At 45.6% G+C, this 17,660-nt stretch overlaps 1 protein-coding gene across 1 annotated transcript in view; it reads right to left on the bottom strand.

The window, feature by feature from the left end:
* The window catches only part of XK (X-linked Kx blood group antigen, Kell and VPS13A binding protein), a 40,389-nt gene extending 31,500 nt beyond the window's left edge, over window positions 1-8,889 (bottom strand). Inside the window, exon 1 of the mRNA XM_075336428.1 lies at window positions 8,550-8,889. Within this exon, the coding sequence (XP_075192543.1) occupies window positions 8,550-8,794 (245 nt within the window). The 5' untranslated portion in view covers window positions 8,795-8,889. The remainder of the gene's footprint in view (window positions 1-8,549) is intronic.
* Between the last annotated feature and the right edge of the window lie 8,771 nt (window positions 8,890-17,660).

Here is a 17,660-nt window from a genome sequence, read left to right as displayed (position 1 = left end):
AATGTTTGTGTTTATTTCTTTTCAATTACAGATTAGTAATGGGGTGGTCTCATAGTCCCTCCCCATTACTAATCTAGGGCTTCATGGCAGCTGTGAGCTGTTATTAATTCCTTATTACCTAAATTGCCACCGCACCAGGGCAATCTAAGGGGAGCTGCTATTTATAGCTGGTGGACCATAAGCATGGGTCTCACCAACCTGAGAATACCAGGCCCCAGCTGTCGGCTTTATCATGGCTGTGTATCAAAATTGGGGGTCCACACAGTGATTTTTTTAAAATGTATTTAATAACTAGCTGTAGTACCTGGACGTTGCCCGGGATAGTAACTGTCTCTCTGTCTATCTCCCAGTCTCTGTCTGTGTGTTGCTGTCTGTCTGTCTCTCTGTCTGTGTCTTTCTTTGTCGGTCTGTGTCTATGTCTCTGTCTGTCTGTTTCTATCTCTCTGTCTGCATTTGTATCAGTCTATCTGTCTCCATCTTTGTGTCTGTATTTCTCTCTCTATCTCTGTGTCTGTCTCTATATGTTTATCCAAAAAAGAAAAGTCCACAGCATCCTTGTTATTTGTCTCTATATGTTTGTCTGTCTGTCTCTCTCTTTCCCCATCTGTCTCTTTCCCCGTCTGTCTTTGTCTGTCTCTTTCCCCGTCTGTCTTTTTCCCTGTCTGTCTCTTTCCCCGTCTTTTTCTTTCCCCGTCTTTCTCTTTCCCCGTCTGTCTCTTTCCCCGTCTGTCTCTTTCCCCGTCTGTCTCTTTTCAAGTCTGTCTCTTTTCAAGTCTGTCTCTTTCAAGGTCTGTCTCTTTCAAGGTCTGTCTCTTTGCCCATCTGTCTCTATACAGGGCTGTCTCTTTCCAGGGCTGTCTCTCTCCCTATCTGTCTCTTTCCAGGGATGTCTCTTTCCAGGGCTGTCTCTTTCGAGGTCTGTCCCTTTGCCCGTCTGTCTCTTTCCAGGGCTGTCTCTTTCCAGGTCTGCCTCTTTGCCCATATGTCTCTTTGCCCGTCTGTCTCTTTGCCCGTCTGTCTCTTTGCCCGTCTGTCTCTTTCTAGGGATGTCTCTTTCTAGGGCTGTCTCTTTGCAGGGCTGTCTCTTTCCAGGGCTGTCTCTTTCCAGGGCTGTCTCTTTCCCCGTCTGTCTCTTTGCCCGTCTGTCTCTTTTCAAGTCTGTCTCTTTTCACGTCTGTCTCTTTCCAGGTCTGTCTCTTTCCAGGTCTGTCTCTTTGCCCATCTGTCTCTAAACAGGGCTGTCTCTTCCCAGGGCTGTCTCTTTCCCTCTCTGTCTCTTTCCAGGGCTGTCTCTTTCCAGGTCTGCCTCTTAGCCCATATGTCTCTTTGCCCGTCTGTCTTTTTGCCCGTCTGTCTCTTTCTAGTGCTGTCTCTTTCTAGGGCTGTCTCTTTGCAGGGCTGTTTCTTTGCCTGGCTGTCTCTTTCCCCGTCTGTCTCTTTCCAGGGCTGTCTCTTCCCCCGTCTGTCTCTTTCCAGGTCTGTCTCTTTCACCGTTTGCCTCTTTCCCCGTCTGTCTCGTTCCAGGTCTGTCTCTTTGCCCATCTGTCTCTTTTCAGGTCTGCCTCTTTGCCCATCATTCTCTTTCCAGGTCTGTCTCTTTCCAGGTCTGTATCTTTGCCCATCTGTCTCTGTCTGTGTCTTTGTCTGTCTGTCTGTCTGTCTGTTTGTCTCTTTCTGTCTCTATCCATCTCCCCACCTACATCTTATTACCTCACACATAAGCTTCTTATACTAACAGTTTATTTTGTTCCTATAGCAATCACTGACAGTTGCTATTAATAACCTATAGCTCGCTGCTCCATTCAGTTTAACGGAGGCAGGAATTTTAACGTCAAAACAAAGTCTATGATGTTCACATTGGGTGTCTGTGCAAAATTTTGTGATTGTAAATGTGACGGTGGAAATTCCTTTAGCAGACATACACACACACACACAAACACACACACACACACACACACATACACTGAGCTTTATAAATTAGATTACAAAAAAAGCTGCATGCAGTTCCTCTTATTTTGATACACAGCTAAGATTAGCTAACGGCTGGGGGCTGCCACCTGTAGCTGTATGCTTTATCCGTGCTGGGTATCATAATATGGGTGACCCTAAGCCAATTTTATTTACTGATTTTTACACCAATCTACATCAACCCACAGACTAAAGGCTGCTTTACACGTTACCATTTATCGTGCGATTGCACCCGCCCCCATCGTATGTGCGGCACGGGCAATTTGTTGCCCGTGTCGCACAATCCTGTAACCTCACGTCACACGTACTTACCTTCCAATTGACCTCGCTGTGGGCGGTGAACATCCACTTCCTGAAGGGGTAGGCATGTTCGGCATCACAGTGACGTCACACAGTGGTCGGCCAATAGAAGTGAAGGGGCGGAGATGAGCAGGACGTAAACATCCCGCCCACCTCCTTCCTTCCGCATTGCCGGCGGGACACAGGTAAGCTGCAGTTCATTATTCCGGGTGTCACACGGAGTAATGTGTGCTGCCTCGGGAACAATGAACAACCAGACATTCAATTTTTAGAAAATGAGCGACGTGTCAACGATGAATGAGAAGGTGAGTATTTCAGTTCGTTCACCGTCGCACGTAGCTGTTACACGCTACGATATCACTAACGATGCCGGACGTGCGGCACTTACGACGTGACCCCGCCGACATCTCGTTAGATATATTGTAGCGTGTAAAGCCCGCTTAGGTCTGTGATTGAAAGCAGTCAGACACGCTGCGACTTAGGCGGGCTTTGCACGTTGCGACATCGCAGACCGATGCTGCGATGTCGCACGCGATAGTGCCCGCCCCCGTCGCAGGTACGATATCGTGTGATAGCTGGCGTAGTGAAAATTAGCGCTACGCCAGCTTCACACGCACTCACCCGCCCTGCGACCGTCGCTCTGGCCGGCGACCCGCCTCCTTCCTAAGGGGGTGGGTCGTGCGGCGTCACAGCGACGTCACACGGCAGGCGGCCAATAGGAGCGGAAGGGCGGTGATGAGCAGGATGTAAACATCCTGCCCAGCTCCTTCCTTCCGCATATCCTACGGAAGCCGCGGTGACGCCGGTAGGAGATGTTCCTCGCTCCTGCGGCTTCACACACAGCGATGTATGCTGCCGCAGGAACGAGGAAGAACATCAGACCGTCGCTTCAGCGTAATTATGAATTACACCGACGCTGCAACGATGATACGATTACGACGATTTTGCGCTCGTTAATCGCATCATCAAGGCTTTACACACTACGATATCGCATGCAATGCCGGATGTGTGTCACTTTCAATTTGACCCCACCGACATCGCACCTGCGATGTCGTAGTGTGCAAAGCCGCCCTTAGGGTGGGGGAGTATCTCACTACAACCAATCACAGATGTGGGGACTGCCGGTGGGTTTGGAAAGCAGTGAATATGGAAATGCAATAATGAGTGGCCCCGGAAGTACAATGAGCGACCCGGTAGCAGTGTACAGCTGCGCCGGAGACTCAATAAGTATAGTGCCCTTGCTTTACTCTTTTTTTTTTTTTCTTTATTTTTCCTTTTTTTTTCTTTCATTATCTGAGTTACTGGACCCAGATCATTACCCTGAGTTCCCTGAGAACTCTGGGCCCGATACTCGGGTACTTTTGAACCAGCAGATCAGGACTTTTACAGTCTGGGTCTGCCCATCACTATGAAAGAGTTAATTAGAGTGACAGTGTTATAGATCAGGTTGTTCTCGACGTGGCAATACCAAATTTGTGTCCTTTTTTGTTTATTTTTGTTTTAACATAAATATACGTATTTATTGGTATAACTTTTTTATGTTTTTGTTATTTAATGTAGGAATTTTTAAAATGTTTTACAATTTTTTTAACTTTTGTTTAACTTTTTTACTTAAGGCCGCTTTACACACTGCGATATCGGTACCGATATCGCTAGCGTGGGTACCCGCCCCCATCGGTTGTGCGACACGGGCAAATCTCTGCCCGTGTCGCACAACATCGCCTGGACCCGTCACACTACTTACCTTCCCTGCGACGTCGCTGTGACCGGCGAACCGCCTCCTTTCTAAGGGGGCGGTTCGTTAAGCGTCACAGCGACGTCACAGCGGCGTCACTGAACCGCCGCCCAATAGAAACGGAGGGGCGGAGATGAGCAGGACGTAACATCCCGCCCACCTCCTTCCTTCTGCATTGTGGCCGGGAGGCAGGTAAGGAGAGGTTCCTTGTTCCTGCGGTGTCACACGGAGCGATGTGTGCTGCCGCAGGAACGAGAAACAACTTCGTTACTGCTGCAGTAACGATATTTGAGAATGGACCCCCATGTCACCGATGAGCGATTTTGCACATTTTTGCGACGATGCAAAATCGCTCATAGGTGTCACACGCAACAGCATCGCTACAGCGGCTGGATGTGCGTCACAAAATCCGTGACCCCAACGAGATCGCTGTAGCGATCTCGTAGCGTGTAAAGCCCGCTTTAATCTCTCTATTGATCTTTAAGGCTATGTGCGCACGTTGCATCCTGACCAGTACAGAAATAAATGCACCCTCTGGCAGACTTGACGCTGCGTGTTGACAAAAAGAATGCATCCAAAACACAAGTATTTTGGATGCATTTTGCATGCATTTTAAATGCGTTGTGGATGCATTTTTGTCCATGCAGTCCCCCGGCAATTCAGCTCTGCTACATGCCCGCTGACAGCAGACACAGACAGAGCAGGGCGATGAGAATGAACTCGGATGAACTTCACCCGACTTCATTGTCATCCCGCGGCTCTGTCTCTGTGTGCTGTCATGAACTCAGATGAACCTCCGAGGTCAGTGCCAAGACACAGAAGTCTGCAGCAGTGACGTCAGAGCTTCACTGATATCACGCGGCTCTCTGTGTCGCAGCCTGATTTGCGGTCACAAGTGAAGGACTCACCTGTGACCACAAATCCCCTGAGTGACTGAAGTGAGCAGCGCGATCAGAGGTGCCGTCACTCAGGTGACCCGCGGCAACAGCTGGAGTCCTCCACCTGAGAGCGGTGGCCGCGAGTAACCTGAGTGACGTCATCGCTGATAGTGCAGCTCACTTCAGTTGTTGCGTGGAGCTGACAGAGAGCGGTCGTGGTCTGTGGCTTCTCGCTGTCAGCTTCATGTAGCAGAGCTGAAAGCGTCGTGGGACCTCATATAGATTACATCGGACCTGGAGGGGTATTTGGGGATTAATAAAGTGGTGAAAGAGGGTGTGTTTTTTTTTCATTCCAAATAAAGGATTTTTTGGATGTGTGTGATTATTTTCTTTAACTTACAGGTTAATCATGTAAGGTATCTCGGGGAGACGCCTGCCATGATTAACCTAGGACTTAGTGGCAGCTATGGGCTGCTGCCATTAACTCCTTATTACCCCGATTGCCACCGCACCAGGGCAATTTGGGATGAGTCGGGTAGAGTCCCGGGACTGTCGCTTCTAATGGATGCGGCAATTCCGGGCGGCTGCTGGCTGATATTGCTAGGCAAGGGGGCTCCTCATAACGTGGAGCTCCCCATCCTGAGAATACCAGCCTTCAGCCATGTGGCTTTACCCTGACTGGTATCCAAATTGGGAGGGACCGCACGTTGTTTTTTTTTTAATTATTTTTTTTTTAACTGCACGATATAAACACGCCCACCGGCGGCTGTGATTAGTTGCAGTGAGACAGCTGTCACTCAGCGTGGGGGCATGTCTGACTGCAACCAATCATATGTGCCGGTGGGCGGGGCAAGCAGGGAATACGAGATTGAATAAAGAGCGGCCGGCATTTTCAAAAGAGGAGAAGCCGCCACAGTGTGAATGCCATGCAGCACCGCGCTGGTGATCGTGGATCGGTGAGTATGAGAGAGGGGGTGAGAGGGAGAGACCGACATCGACAGAGAGATAATAGAGAGTAGTAGAATAGGGTGTCCAAGCCGCGCCAATGACTAGCCGATCATGAAGATTGTAGATTAATGTTGCTTTTATTCAATGCACAGGTCAACGCGTTTCGGGAGACACAGCTCCCTTCCTCAGGACAGACTGGCAAGAAACATCAAAGATAGATCAGAGATTTGATGTTTCTTGCCAGTCTGTCCTGAGGAAGGGAGCTGTGTCTCCTGAAATGCGTTGACCTGTGCATTGAATAAAAGCAACATTAATCTACAATCTTCATGATCGGCTAGTCATTGGCGCGGCTTGGACACCCTATTCTACTACTCTCTGTTTTCTGCCAATTTGGGGACCACTGCCGTGGCTTGGAGTAATTTACATGCTGTTATAGGAGTTGTGACTTTCACAACCCCTATAGGTGAGTAATACCACCCCTCTTCATCCCCCTCTTGCTACCGGGGTAAGACCCTATTGCGCTTCTTTTTCCACAGTTTATCTCCCATCGACAGAGAGAGGGAGAGAGAGACCGAAAGACCTGCGTTTTTTATGTCAAAAAAAACATGCAGATCACAACAAAAATTCAGTGCAAACGCACTGCTTAGCATTTTGGTAACGTTTTTCTACAACTCATTGATTTCAATCGGTGTAGAACGCGGCCAAAACGGATAAAATAAGTGACATGCTGCTTTTTTAAACGCAGAGATTTTGTCAAATTTTTGACAATCAAAACGCTGCATTGTGCGCATGGATTTTTCATGATTCTCATAGACTTTGCTGGGGAAGCAGAACGCATGAATTTTGACAATGTGATGCTCCAGCTTAAAACGCTGCAGAAACGCAAAAAAAATGCAACGTGCGCATGAGCCCTAAACTGTATTAATCTGTTCATTGGTATAATGCATTACAATGCTGGTGCATTGCAATGCATTACACCTGTCAGTGTGACACTGGCAGAACGCTTTTAGACCATGCTCCTGGCAAGTTCTAACAGGCCACTGTAGTCAGCAAAACCACAGCCTTATTTGACAATGGGTTGCCATGACAACAATTGGCAGCCGCGATTGCATTGCAGGGGTGCCAGTCGAATGGGAGTGGGAGCGCACTCCATCTTCCAGCCTCCCAAATGCTGTGATCGCTATGGATTATGGAATTTAAGGAGTTAAATAGCCAGGGTCGGTGCAGGCACCATCCATGGCTGTGACAGCCAAAGCTTGGCTATCACTTATGCCAAACTCCCAGCACCGATCATGCAGGTACTGTCCATGTGCCCACATAATCGCCATGACACACCCATACGTGATAGGTCGGGAACTACTTGCAGACCATGATGTTTGCGTATGTTAAAGTTTGTGATAGGGTTAATGGGCACCTGTCAGTAGAATCATTCTTCCTAAGCCATCTATACGGACATGTTATTCATTGGAAGCTATATAAACTGATACTTTGATATCTGAGATCCAATGACTTATTGCTGTACTGTGTTAGCTCTACTCTCACTGAGGAGCTGTGTGTAATTATGGAAGCAAGAAGTCAGTCATTACATGTCTCACACTAGTTTCACCCCTTTTCATTTAAAATAAGCTCTGGTGGCAGATTCTAAGGGAGATCAGTGTCCGGCCCATAGATCAACAGCTCATTTATATAAAAGAAAAATTGTATTTCTCTGGAATAAGACACTAAATCGCAGATATCAAAATATCAGTTTATTCATCTTCTTATGACCTACATGCCCATATAGACAGCTTAGGAGGGCAAATCCTACCGACAGCTTTCCGTTACCACTGTTTATGAAGGTACCTGATGCCACTTAAAGAGAATCTGTCACCATATTTGCCCTATGTAACCTATTCATATGGGTCTACAGGTTATAGGCTGCTGAAAAAAGCTATACCTGTTTATCTCATATCAGATGCCTTGTTGTGGATAAGTCCTCTTTTATCACTTTATGTAAATGAGCTCTTCCAGGCTATGGGGCGGATGCTGCCTGGAAGATAACTCCGCCGCCAGAGATTATTGTAAATATAAGGGGCGATAGAACGGTGGATTTATTACTGGTAGAGCTACAGTCAGTCCAAAAGTTATGATTTTCAGAACCCCTCAACTTAATATGATTTTTTGTATTTTATTTTCTGGTGAAAAAGTAACAGTATTTCAATCTATGGATATATGGACTGTAATTGTGCTGACCTGTAGAATAAGATTAGGGTGACTTTGGTCCTGAAACAGGACATCAAAAATTACACAGTGCCCCCCACACCATGTCATGTTTTTTTCTACCCCCTCCCTTTGCCCCTCCCCCACAAGTGAGCAGAAATTAATCAACAAATGACGATAAATTTATATGAAGATGAAACCAGTAGCAATAACTAATTTTTCATGCAAAGAAACAATTCATTATACATTTACATCATGTTTTATTCTTCCTTTTAAAGGGCAGACATCCCCTTTAAGTGGTAAGGCTTTTTCCACTAAGTCCATAATACAATCTAATATAGCTGATTCTGGAGCCTGATTCCACTATGGGGCTGTACTGATATACTGTATAGCACTACTAGTCCAGCAGGACAATGCACAATAGTCCATATCCTCCCATGTGCAGGCTGGCATCCATTACTGCCCTCACTGCATTGTTTGGATGCCCTGCGGATACACAGCCCCTCGCCCCTCATCCTCACCTGACCAAGGGTCCAAGCTGCAGGAGGTGCAGCAGCAGCACCAGCGGCCGGTCCCTGCTCAGGTCCCTGTGGATGAAGATGAGGCTCAGCTGCACCAGCACACAGGGCAGGAGGCTGAAGAGCAGGGTGAGGGAGTGCCAGGTGCTGTCCCCGGCCGAGCTGTACGTGCTGCTGATATACACGGCGGTCACGGTCTCCGCCGCAAACAGGACGACTGACAGCAGCACCGAACCCGGGAATTTCATGCTGAGCGACACCGAGCCTGACACACCCGCGCCCTCCCCCACCGCCCTGTGTGGCGCCCTCAGCACTGCAGTGCTGCTGGTACACGGAGGAGAGACCGGCTCTGCAGCAGTGATGATAGGGGAACCTTGCACCTGTGATGGTCGGGGCAGCCCCTGCACATGTGATGGTCGGGGAGCCCCTGCACCAGTTATTATCGGGGGAACCCTTGCACCTGTGATGGTCGGGGCAGCCCCTGCACATGTGATTGTCGGGGAGCCCCTGCACCAGTTATTATCGGGGGAACCCTTGCACCTGTGATGGTCGGGGGAGCCCCTGCATCTGTAATGGTTGGGGGAGCCCCTGCACCAGTGATGATTGGGGGAGCCCCTGCACCAGTGATGATTGGGGGAGCCCCTGCACCAATGATGGTCGGGGGAACCCCGGCACCAGTGATGATTGGGGGAGCCCCTGCACCAATGATGATTGGGGGAGCCCCTGCACCTGTGATGGTCAGGGGAGCCCCTGCACCAATGATGATTGGGGGAGCCCCTATACAAGTGATGGTCAGGGGAGCCCCTCCACCAGTGATGATTGGAGGAGCCCCTGCATCAGTCATGGTTGGAGGAGCCCCTGGACCAGTGATGGTTGGAGGAGCCCCTGGACCACTGATGGTCGTTGAAGCTCCAGCACCAGTGATGGTCAGGGGTGCCCCTCCAGCAGTGATGATTAGAGAAGCCCCTGTACCAGTGATGATTGGTGGAGCCCTTATACCAGTGATGATTGGGGAAGCCCCTGCACCAGTGATGATTGGGGGAGCCTCTGAATCAGTGATGGTTGGAGGAGCCCCTGGACCAGTGATGATTGGGGACCCCCTGCACCAGTGATGGTCGGTGGAGCCCCTGCACCAGTGATGATCGGAGGAGCCCTTGCACTAGTGATGGTCGGGGTAGCCCCTGCACCAGTGATGATCGGGAAACCCCCTTCACCAGTGATGGTCGGTGGAGCCCCTGTAGCAGTGATGATCGGGGGGAGTCCCTGCATCGGTGATGATCGTTGAAGCCACTGTATGCACCAGTGATGGTCAGTAGAGCCCTTGCACCATTGATGGTTGGTGGAGCCCTTGTATCGGTAATGGTCGGTGGAGTCTCTGCACCAGTGATGGTCGGTGGAGTCTCTGCACCAGTGATGGTCGGTTGGTGAAGCCTCTGCATCTCTTCAGAAGGGTTGAAGGTTTACCAGTAATTTTAATTTTTTCAATAAATTTTTCTAAATCAGTTTTATGTTTATACCAGTTAGGTTTTGAAATCACATTGAATGGCCTCCACAAAGGGATGCATGTATCTCTTGCTCTTCCTCACATAGTATACTAGGGAATTGCTTTTCCAGCCATTTCATTACCAAAAATGGTTCAGAAAGAGGGCCTTCTGGTGACCTCATATCTGAGATGTCGTAGCCCTAAACGGCCTTCCAATTGTCCAGTATTCTGTGGTCAGATAAAGGAGGTTTGCTTTCTGGTCTCTCAAAAAATGGATAATGGGGGAATATGGTAAAATAATAATAGAATTGGAACTTGCCTTCACCTGTGTCCTAGGCTTTCGTCAAAATCCTTGAAAAACGGCATTCAGACAGGCCCTAGATGGAGCTATTGAGCTGAACAAGGCAAAGGGAGTCCAAAGTATGACATTTTGGGCTCCGTTTTTATGCATTCTGGTGGTGGCACAAGGACATGGTCTACAATACAAATACTATACGAGCAAAGGTTGTAAGTATTGGGGCACCTACATAGTATACCCACAGGGCATGCACTTCTAAAACTATACGCATTCATATGAAGTCAGATATAACAGCTTCCAGCCTTCTGGGAAGGGTTTCTATAAGATTTTGGATTGTGTCTTTGGAAATATTTGCCCACTCATCCAGATGCACATTTGTGAGGTCAGAGCCTGGTGTTGGCTGAGAGGACCTGCCCCACAATCTCATATCTAGATCAACCCAAAGGTGTTCAATGTCATGGAGGCTATTGCTCTGAACATACTCGTATGCGCCATATTCCTCTACATCAAACTCACCCAACTTTGCCTTTGAAGACAGTCATGCTAGAACAGAAAGTGACAAAACTGTCCCTGCAAAGTTGGAAGCATATAGTTGGCATAATAAAGCTTTAAAGGGAATCTGTCGGCAGGATTTCACCCCCCAAATTGTTTATATGCAGATGTAGCTATTTCAAAGACAAGTCCAGCAATACCTTTCCATGGCCAGTCCATCCCTCTATTTTAATTGATAGGCAAGTGAGGCTGAAGAAATACAGCAGATTTGAAGTCTCTGTCACTCCAGCTCTATTCCCTGCCCAGCGCTGCCTCCTTTTACTTGACTAACAGTGTCTATGCTGTGTGACTTCAGGCAACGGAACTGTCAGTCAGCAGGAGCAAAGGCTCTGGGAATACCTTTATATGCCTAGTCCGTCACTTCACTACTGAAAAACCAGCATCTGAATTGTTATGCATATAGCCATGGTAGATCTGTCACTCCAGCTCTATTCTAGTCCAGCGCTACCTCCTCACAGTAACACTGCACAGAGGCTGTCAGTCAAGCAGGAGGGGGTAGCTCTGAGCAGAGAATAGAGCTGGAGCGGCACAAGTTCAGATCTGCCATAGCAATTTGCTTATCAATTCAGACATTCTCAGTAATGAAGGAGCGCACTGGCCATGTAAAGGTATTGCTGGACTTGTCTGCGAAAAAGCTACATGTACATATAGTTTGGGGTTGAAATCCTGGTGACAGTTTCTGTTTAACCCCTAATCACTGAAGCCTATTTTCACCTTCACAGAGCCACATTTTTCAAATCTACATAAGCAAGGATGATTGACCTTAGGGAGATCAACATCCAGCACCACGGAGACACCATCACGTGTTTCTCAACGCAGTGATTCTAGAACAAGGCCCCCTGGGAAAATATGCAAAATAAGACTGCCGCGAAAACACCATCACATGTCTCAACGCTGGCAGGAAACTAGCCAGGTCTTTCACCGGGAAGGAACAACCACGGGAAGGGCAGTCTCCAGTCAAGGAAACCGCCTATGCCAAAACATGGTATCCATCCACAGACAGCTGTTTCGGGGTATTTGCCCCTCATCATTGTGGAGTAGGAAACTGGCTAGTGGGAGCAATGCCTAGTAAAAGACTACATAAGCAAGGATGATTGACCTTAGGTAGATCAACATCCAGCACCACAGAGACACCATCACGTGTTTTTCAACGCAGTGATTCTAGAACAAGGCCCCCTGGGAAAATATGCAAAACAAGACTGCCGCAGAAACACCATCACATGTCTCAATGCTGGCAGGAAACTAGCCAGGTCTTTCACCGGGAAGGAACAACCACGGGAAGGGCAGTCTCCAGTCAAGGAAACCGCCTATGCCAAACCGTGGTTGTTCCTTCCCGGTGAAAGACCTGGCTAGTTTCCTGCCAGCGTTGAGACATGTGATGGTGTTTCCGCGGCAGTCTTGTTTTGCAGATTTTCCCAGGGGGCCTTGTTCTAGAATCACTGCGTTGAGAAACACGTGATGGTGTCTCCGTGGTGCTGGATGTTGATCTCCCTAAGGTTAATCATCCTTGCTTATGTAGTCTTTTACTAGGCATTGCTCCCACTAACCAGTTTCCTACTCCACACTGATGAGGGGCTAATACCCTAAAACAGCTGTCTGTGGATGGATACCATGTTTTGCCATAGGCGGTTTCCTTGACTAGAGACTGCCCTTCCCGTGGTTGTTCGTTCCCGGTGAAAGACCTGGCTAGTTTCCTGCCAGCATTGAGACATGTGATGGTGTTTCCGCGGCAGTCTTGTTTTGCACATTTTTCAAATCTGAATTGTCACTTTATGTGATAAAAACTTTGGAATCCTTCCACAAATAACAATGAATATAATATAGTTTTTTGTGACACATTGTACTTTATGACAGTGATGAATTTAAGTCTATTATATTATCAATTATTTATTAAAATAGCACAAATTTGGTGAAAAAATTGTAAAATTTTCAACTTTGCACTGACGAGGGGCAATCACCCCGAAACACCGTGCCTGCAAATTGGGATTCTGATCTGGCATATATCCTAAGTCATATGAAAAGGCTTGTTAAAAGGCCACTTTTGACTTTTAGGATTGCTACTTCCAATAGGTGGCGCTAGAGTTTGTCTTCTTTCCTGGAGACAATTTGAATAAATCCCAGAGGGGCATTGCAGCTATAAGTTCCCTCACCACTGACAGCCAGACTGGTTTGTCAGGTCTCCGAAAGGAGAATAGTATTCCCCCGTGGTCCCCACAAAGCTTCTCATAAGTCAGATCAGTTACCCACAATTTGCACTGATGAGGGGCAATCACCCGAAACACCATGTCTGCAATTTGGGATTCTGATCTGGCTTATATATCCTAGGTCATATGAATAGGCTTGTTAAAAGGCCACTTTTGACTTTTAGGATTGCTACTTCCAATAGGTGGCGCTAGAGTTTGCCTCCTTTCCTGGAGAGACAATTTGAGCAATTTTCTAATAGAATTTTTATGCCCATATATATGGCACAAAATTGTTAACAAATAACATTTCCCATGTTTGCTTTACAGTACATCAGCACCATTTTTGAAACACCCTTTTATTTTGATTGGATGTACGGAGGGTTGAATGCTTACTAGCAATTTTAATTTTTTCAACAAATTTTGCAAAATCGTTTTCTTTTTTTTTTTTTAAAGACTAATTAAGTTTTGAAATAATTCTGAGGAGTTTATATGTCAGAAAATCCCCAAAATTGATTTAAAAACCGCATTCCTTAAAGTATTCAAAACCGCTTTTAGGAAGTTTGTTAAACTTTTACATGCTTCAGAGGAAGTAGAATGAAAAAAATGAAATGATACTTTTTCAAGTAAAATGTTACTTTAGCCTTACATTTTTCATTCTCACAACCTGTAATGAGAGAGAACTCGCCAAACAATAGGTTAACCAATTTCTACTGAATGCGTGATAACCCTTATTTGATAAGAATCTACTGTTTAAGCTCACAGCATGACACACAAGGGAAGAAGCATTATTTGACTTTTGATGTTCAATTTCTTCTGCAAGTTGATTCTGGAAGCCATGTCACAGTTGCAGAGCCCCCAAAGTGTCAAAACAGGAAAACACAAAACACAGAAGATGACATTTTGAAAACTACGCTTATCAAGAACGACACCTAGGAGTGTGGGGACCTTTTTTGGATTCACAGGTGTTTCACAAAATGTAATAACATTGGCACGTCAAAATTAAAAATATTTTTTTTTCCACCAAGATATTATTTTAGCTCCAAATTTTTCCCTTTCACAAAGATAGCAGGAGAAATTGGACTACACAATTTATTGTGCAATTTCTCATGAGCATGTCAGTACCCCATGTTTGGTCAGAAACTACTGTTTGGGACCATATGAAGGCTCAGAATGGGAGGAGTGCTACTTGACTTTTTGGAACTTAATTTTGCCTGGAATTGATCACATTTGCAGAGCTCCTAAGATGCCAAAACAGCAGAAGCCACCAACAAGTGAACCAATTTTGAAAACTACAGCACTCAAGGAATTTATCTTTGGAAGTAGGGATCTTTTTTGGACTTACAGGTGCTTTACAAACTTTATAACATTGAGACATGAAAATGAAAAATTAAGCTTTTTCAACTAAATTGTTGTATTATCTCCAATTTTTTCCTTTTCACAAGGGAAACAGTAGAAAATAGAGCCCACAATTTGTACAGCAATTTCTCCTGACTATGCTATCCATTATGTGGTGGGAACTACTGTTTGGACACATGGCGTGGCACAGGAATGCAATTTTGGCTAAAATTGATTGTGATCATCATTTCACATTTTCAGTGCCCTCAATGTGCCAAGCAGACAAGCAGAAACCTCCCATAAGTGACACGATTTTGGAAACCAAAACCTTCAAGAAATTTATCGAAGGGAATAGTTGCCTTTTTGGACATACAAGTGCTTCTCAAAAGTTTATAACATCGGGATGCAAAATTTAAAATACAATTTTTTTGTAGCAAAAATGGACTACAGTTTGTAAAACAAATTCTCCTTAAAGTGCTAAAAGCCCATATATGCAGTCAGACTAATCTTTTGGACACATGACATTGCTCAAAAGAGGGAAGAAACACTATTTGTCCATTGGTCTCGAATAGTTTTCTGGTCTCACTTGCAGAGCCCTCAAGGTGCCGGAACAATAACCCTCCCTTTCCCTCTCCCCCAAAATGACCCTTTTTCAGAAACTACACTCCTTAAGAAATCTGTCTAGAGATATATAGAGCATTTTGAACCCACATGTGCTTTTTATCCAATAAAATATTGTTTTAACCCAAAATATTTTTATTTTCATCAGGAATAACGAAGGAGATGGACCCCCAAATTTCTAAAGCAATTTCTCCTGAATGTGGCAGTACTCAATATGTATTTGGTAACTACTGATTCTGCACACACTGCGAGGCTCAAAAGGGAAGAATAGCTATTGGGCACTTGCAGCACAAATTTGGCAGTAATAGATTACGGCACCACTTGTAGAGTCACCCTTGATTCTAGAACAGCAGAAATCCCCCAAATTAATCCAAGTTATGAAACTACACCCCTCAGGAAATTCATCTGGGGATGTGATGTGCATTTTTATCCCACAGATGTTTCACCAGTATCTTTACTATTGGGATGTATGAAAAGGAAATACAAATAAGAGTAGTTTCATACGACACTATACAAAATTATTTTGATTTTCATCTAGAAAAGTGGGACGATTTTTCTCGCTTGTCACCCGTGTGCAATCCATTTTTTTTACTCTGCAGCTATTAATCATTTAAAAGACCATTTATACTTTCCTAAGTTACAGAACTGTAATACTGTATATCCTGTAGCGTCCAAAATCTTTTTATCCATAAACTTGAATAGGTGTGTTTCATTTGATTTCAGAGTCAAATTTGCAGCATGCTGTGTGTGAAAAAAATAGGTCATCAGCACTATCCCTCTGGATAAGTTAATGTGCTATCTGCTAAAAAATTAGATATACAGTGCCTACAAGTAGTATTCAACCCCCTGCAGATTTAGCAGGTTTACACATTCGGAATTAACTTGGCATTGTGACATTTGGACTGTAGATCAGCCTGGAAGTGTGAAATGCACTGCAGCAAAAAAGAATGTTATTGCTTTTTTTATTTTTTTTTTTTTAAATTGTGAAAAGTTTATTCAGAGGGTCATTTATTATTCAACCCCTCAAACCACAAGAATTCTGTTTGGTTCCCCTAAAGTATTAAGAAGTATTTCAGGCACAAAGAACAATGAGCTTCACATGTTTGGATTAATTATCTCTTTTTCCAGCCTTTTCTGACTAATTAAGACCCTCCCCAAACTTGTGAACAGCACTCATACTTGGTCAACATGGGAAAGACAAAGGAGCATTCCAAGGCCATCAGAGACAAGATCGTGGAGGGTCACAAGACTGGCAAGGGGTACAAAACCCTTTCCAAGGAGTTGGGCCTACCTGTCTCCACTGTTGGGAGCATCATCCGGAAGTGGAAGGCTTAGGAACTACTGTTAGCCTTCCACGGCCTCGACAGCCTTTGAAAGTTTCCACCCGTGCCGAGGCCAGGCTTGTCCGAAGAGTCAAGGCTAACCCAAGGTCAACAAGGAAGGAGCTCCGGGAAGATCTCATGGCAGTGGGGACATTGGTTTCAGTCAATACCATAAGTAACGTACTCCACCGCAATGGTCTCCATTCCAGACGAGCCCGTAAGGTACCTTTACTTTCAAAGCGTCATGTCAAGGCTCGTCTACAGTTTGCTCATGATCACTTGGAGGACTCTGAGACAGACTGGTTCAAGGTTCTCTGGTCTGATGAGACCAAGATCGAGATCTTTGGTGCCAACCACACACGTGATGTTTGGAGACTGGATGGCACTGCATACGACCCCAAGAATACCATCCCTACAGTCAAGCATGGTGGTGGCAGCATCATGCTGTGGGGCTGTTTCTCAGCCAAGGGGCCTGGCCATCTGGTCCGCATCCATGGGAAGATGGATAGCACGGCCTACCTGGAGATTTTAGCCAAGAACCTCCGCTCCTCCATCAAGGATCTTAAGATGGGTCGTCATTTCATCTTCCAACAAGACAACGACCCAAAGCACACAGCCAAGAAAACCAAGGCCTGGTTCAAGAGGGAAAAAAATCAAGGTGTTGCAGTGGCCTAGTCAGTCTCCTGACCTTAACCCAATTGAAAACTTGTGGAAGGAGCTCAAGATTAAAGTTCACATGAGACACCCAAAGAACCTAGATAACTTGGAGAAGATCTGCATGGAGGAGTGGGCCAAGATAACTCCAGAGACCTGTGCCGGCCTGATCAGGTCTTATAAAAGACGATTATTAGCTGTAATTGCAAACAAGGGTTATTCCACAAAATATTAAACCTAGGGGTTGAATAATAATTGACCCACACTTTTATGTTGAAAATTTATTAAAATTTAACTGAGCAACATAACTTGTTGGTTTGTAAGGTTTATGCATCTGTTAATAAATCCTGCTCTTGTTTGAAGTTTGCAGGCTCTAACTTATTTGCATCTTATCAAACCTGCTAAATCTGCAGGGGGTTGAATACTACTTGTAGGCACTGTAATTCATTCGATTTATACGCTTGTGTGCAAGAGCCCTAATAAGTGAATTTAGATCAAAATGTTTCATCTTTACAATAGCCATAAAGAAAAAATGTACCCCATAATTTGTTGCGCTATTTTTCCCAAGTATGTCAATACTATATGTGGTGACCGCATTTTGCACATTGCACTCAGGGAAATCATTTATGGTTGTTGATCAGAGTATGATTAGAGTGTCATTAGCAT

The sequence above is a fragment of the Anomaloglossus baeobatrachus genome, chromosome 2 (genome assembly GCF_048569485.1).
Source record: "Anomaloglossus baeobatrachus isolate aAnoBae1 chromosome 2, aAnoBae1.hap1, whole genome shotgun sequence".
In the NCBI taxonomy this organism is placed as follows: Eukaryota; Metazoa; Chordata; class Amphibia; order Anura; family Aromobatidae; genus Anomaloglossus; species Anomaloglossus baeobatrachus.
This window is presented reverse-complemented; position numbering and strand designations above follow the sequence as displayed.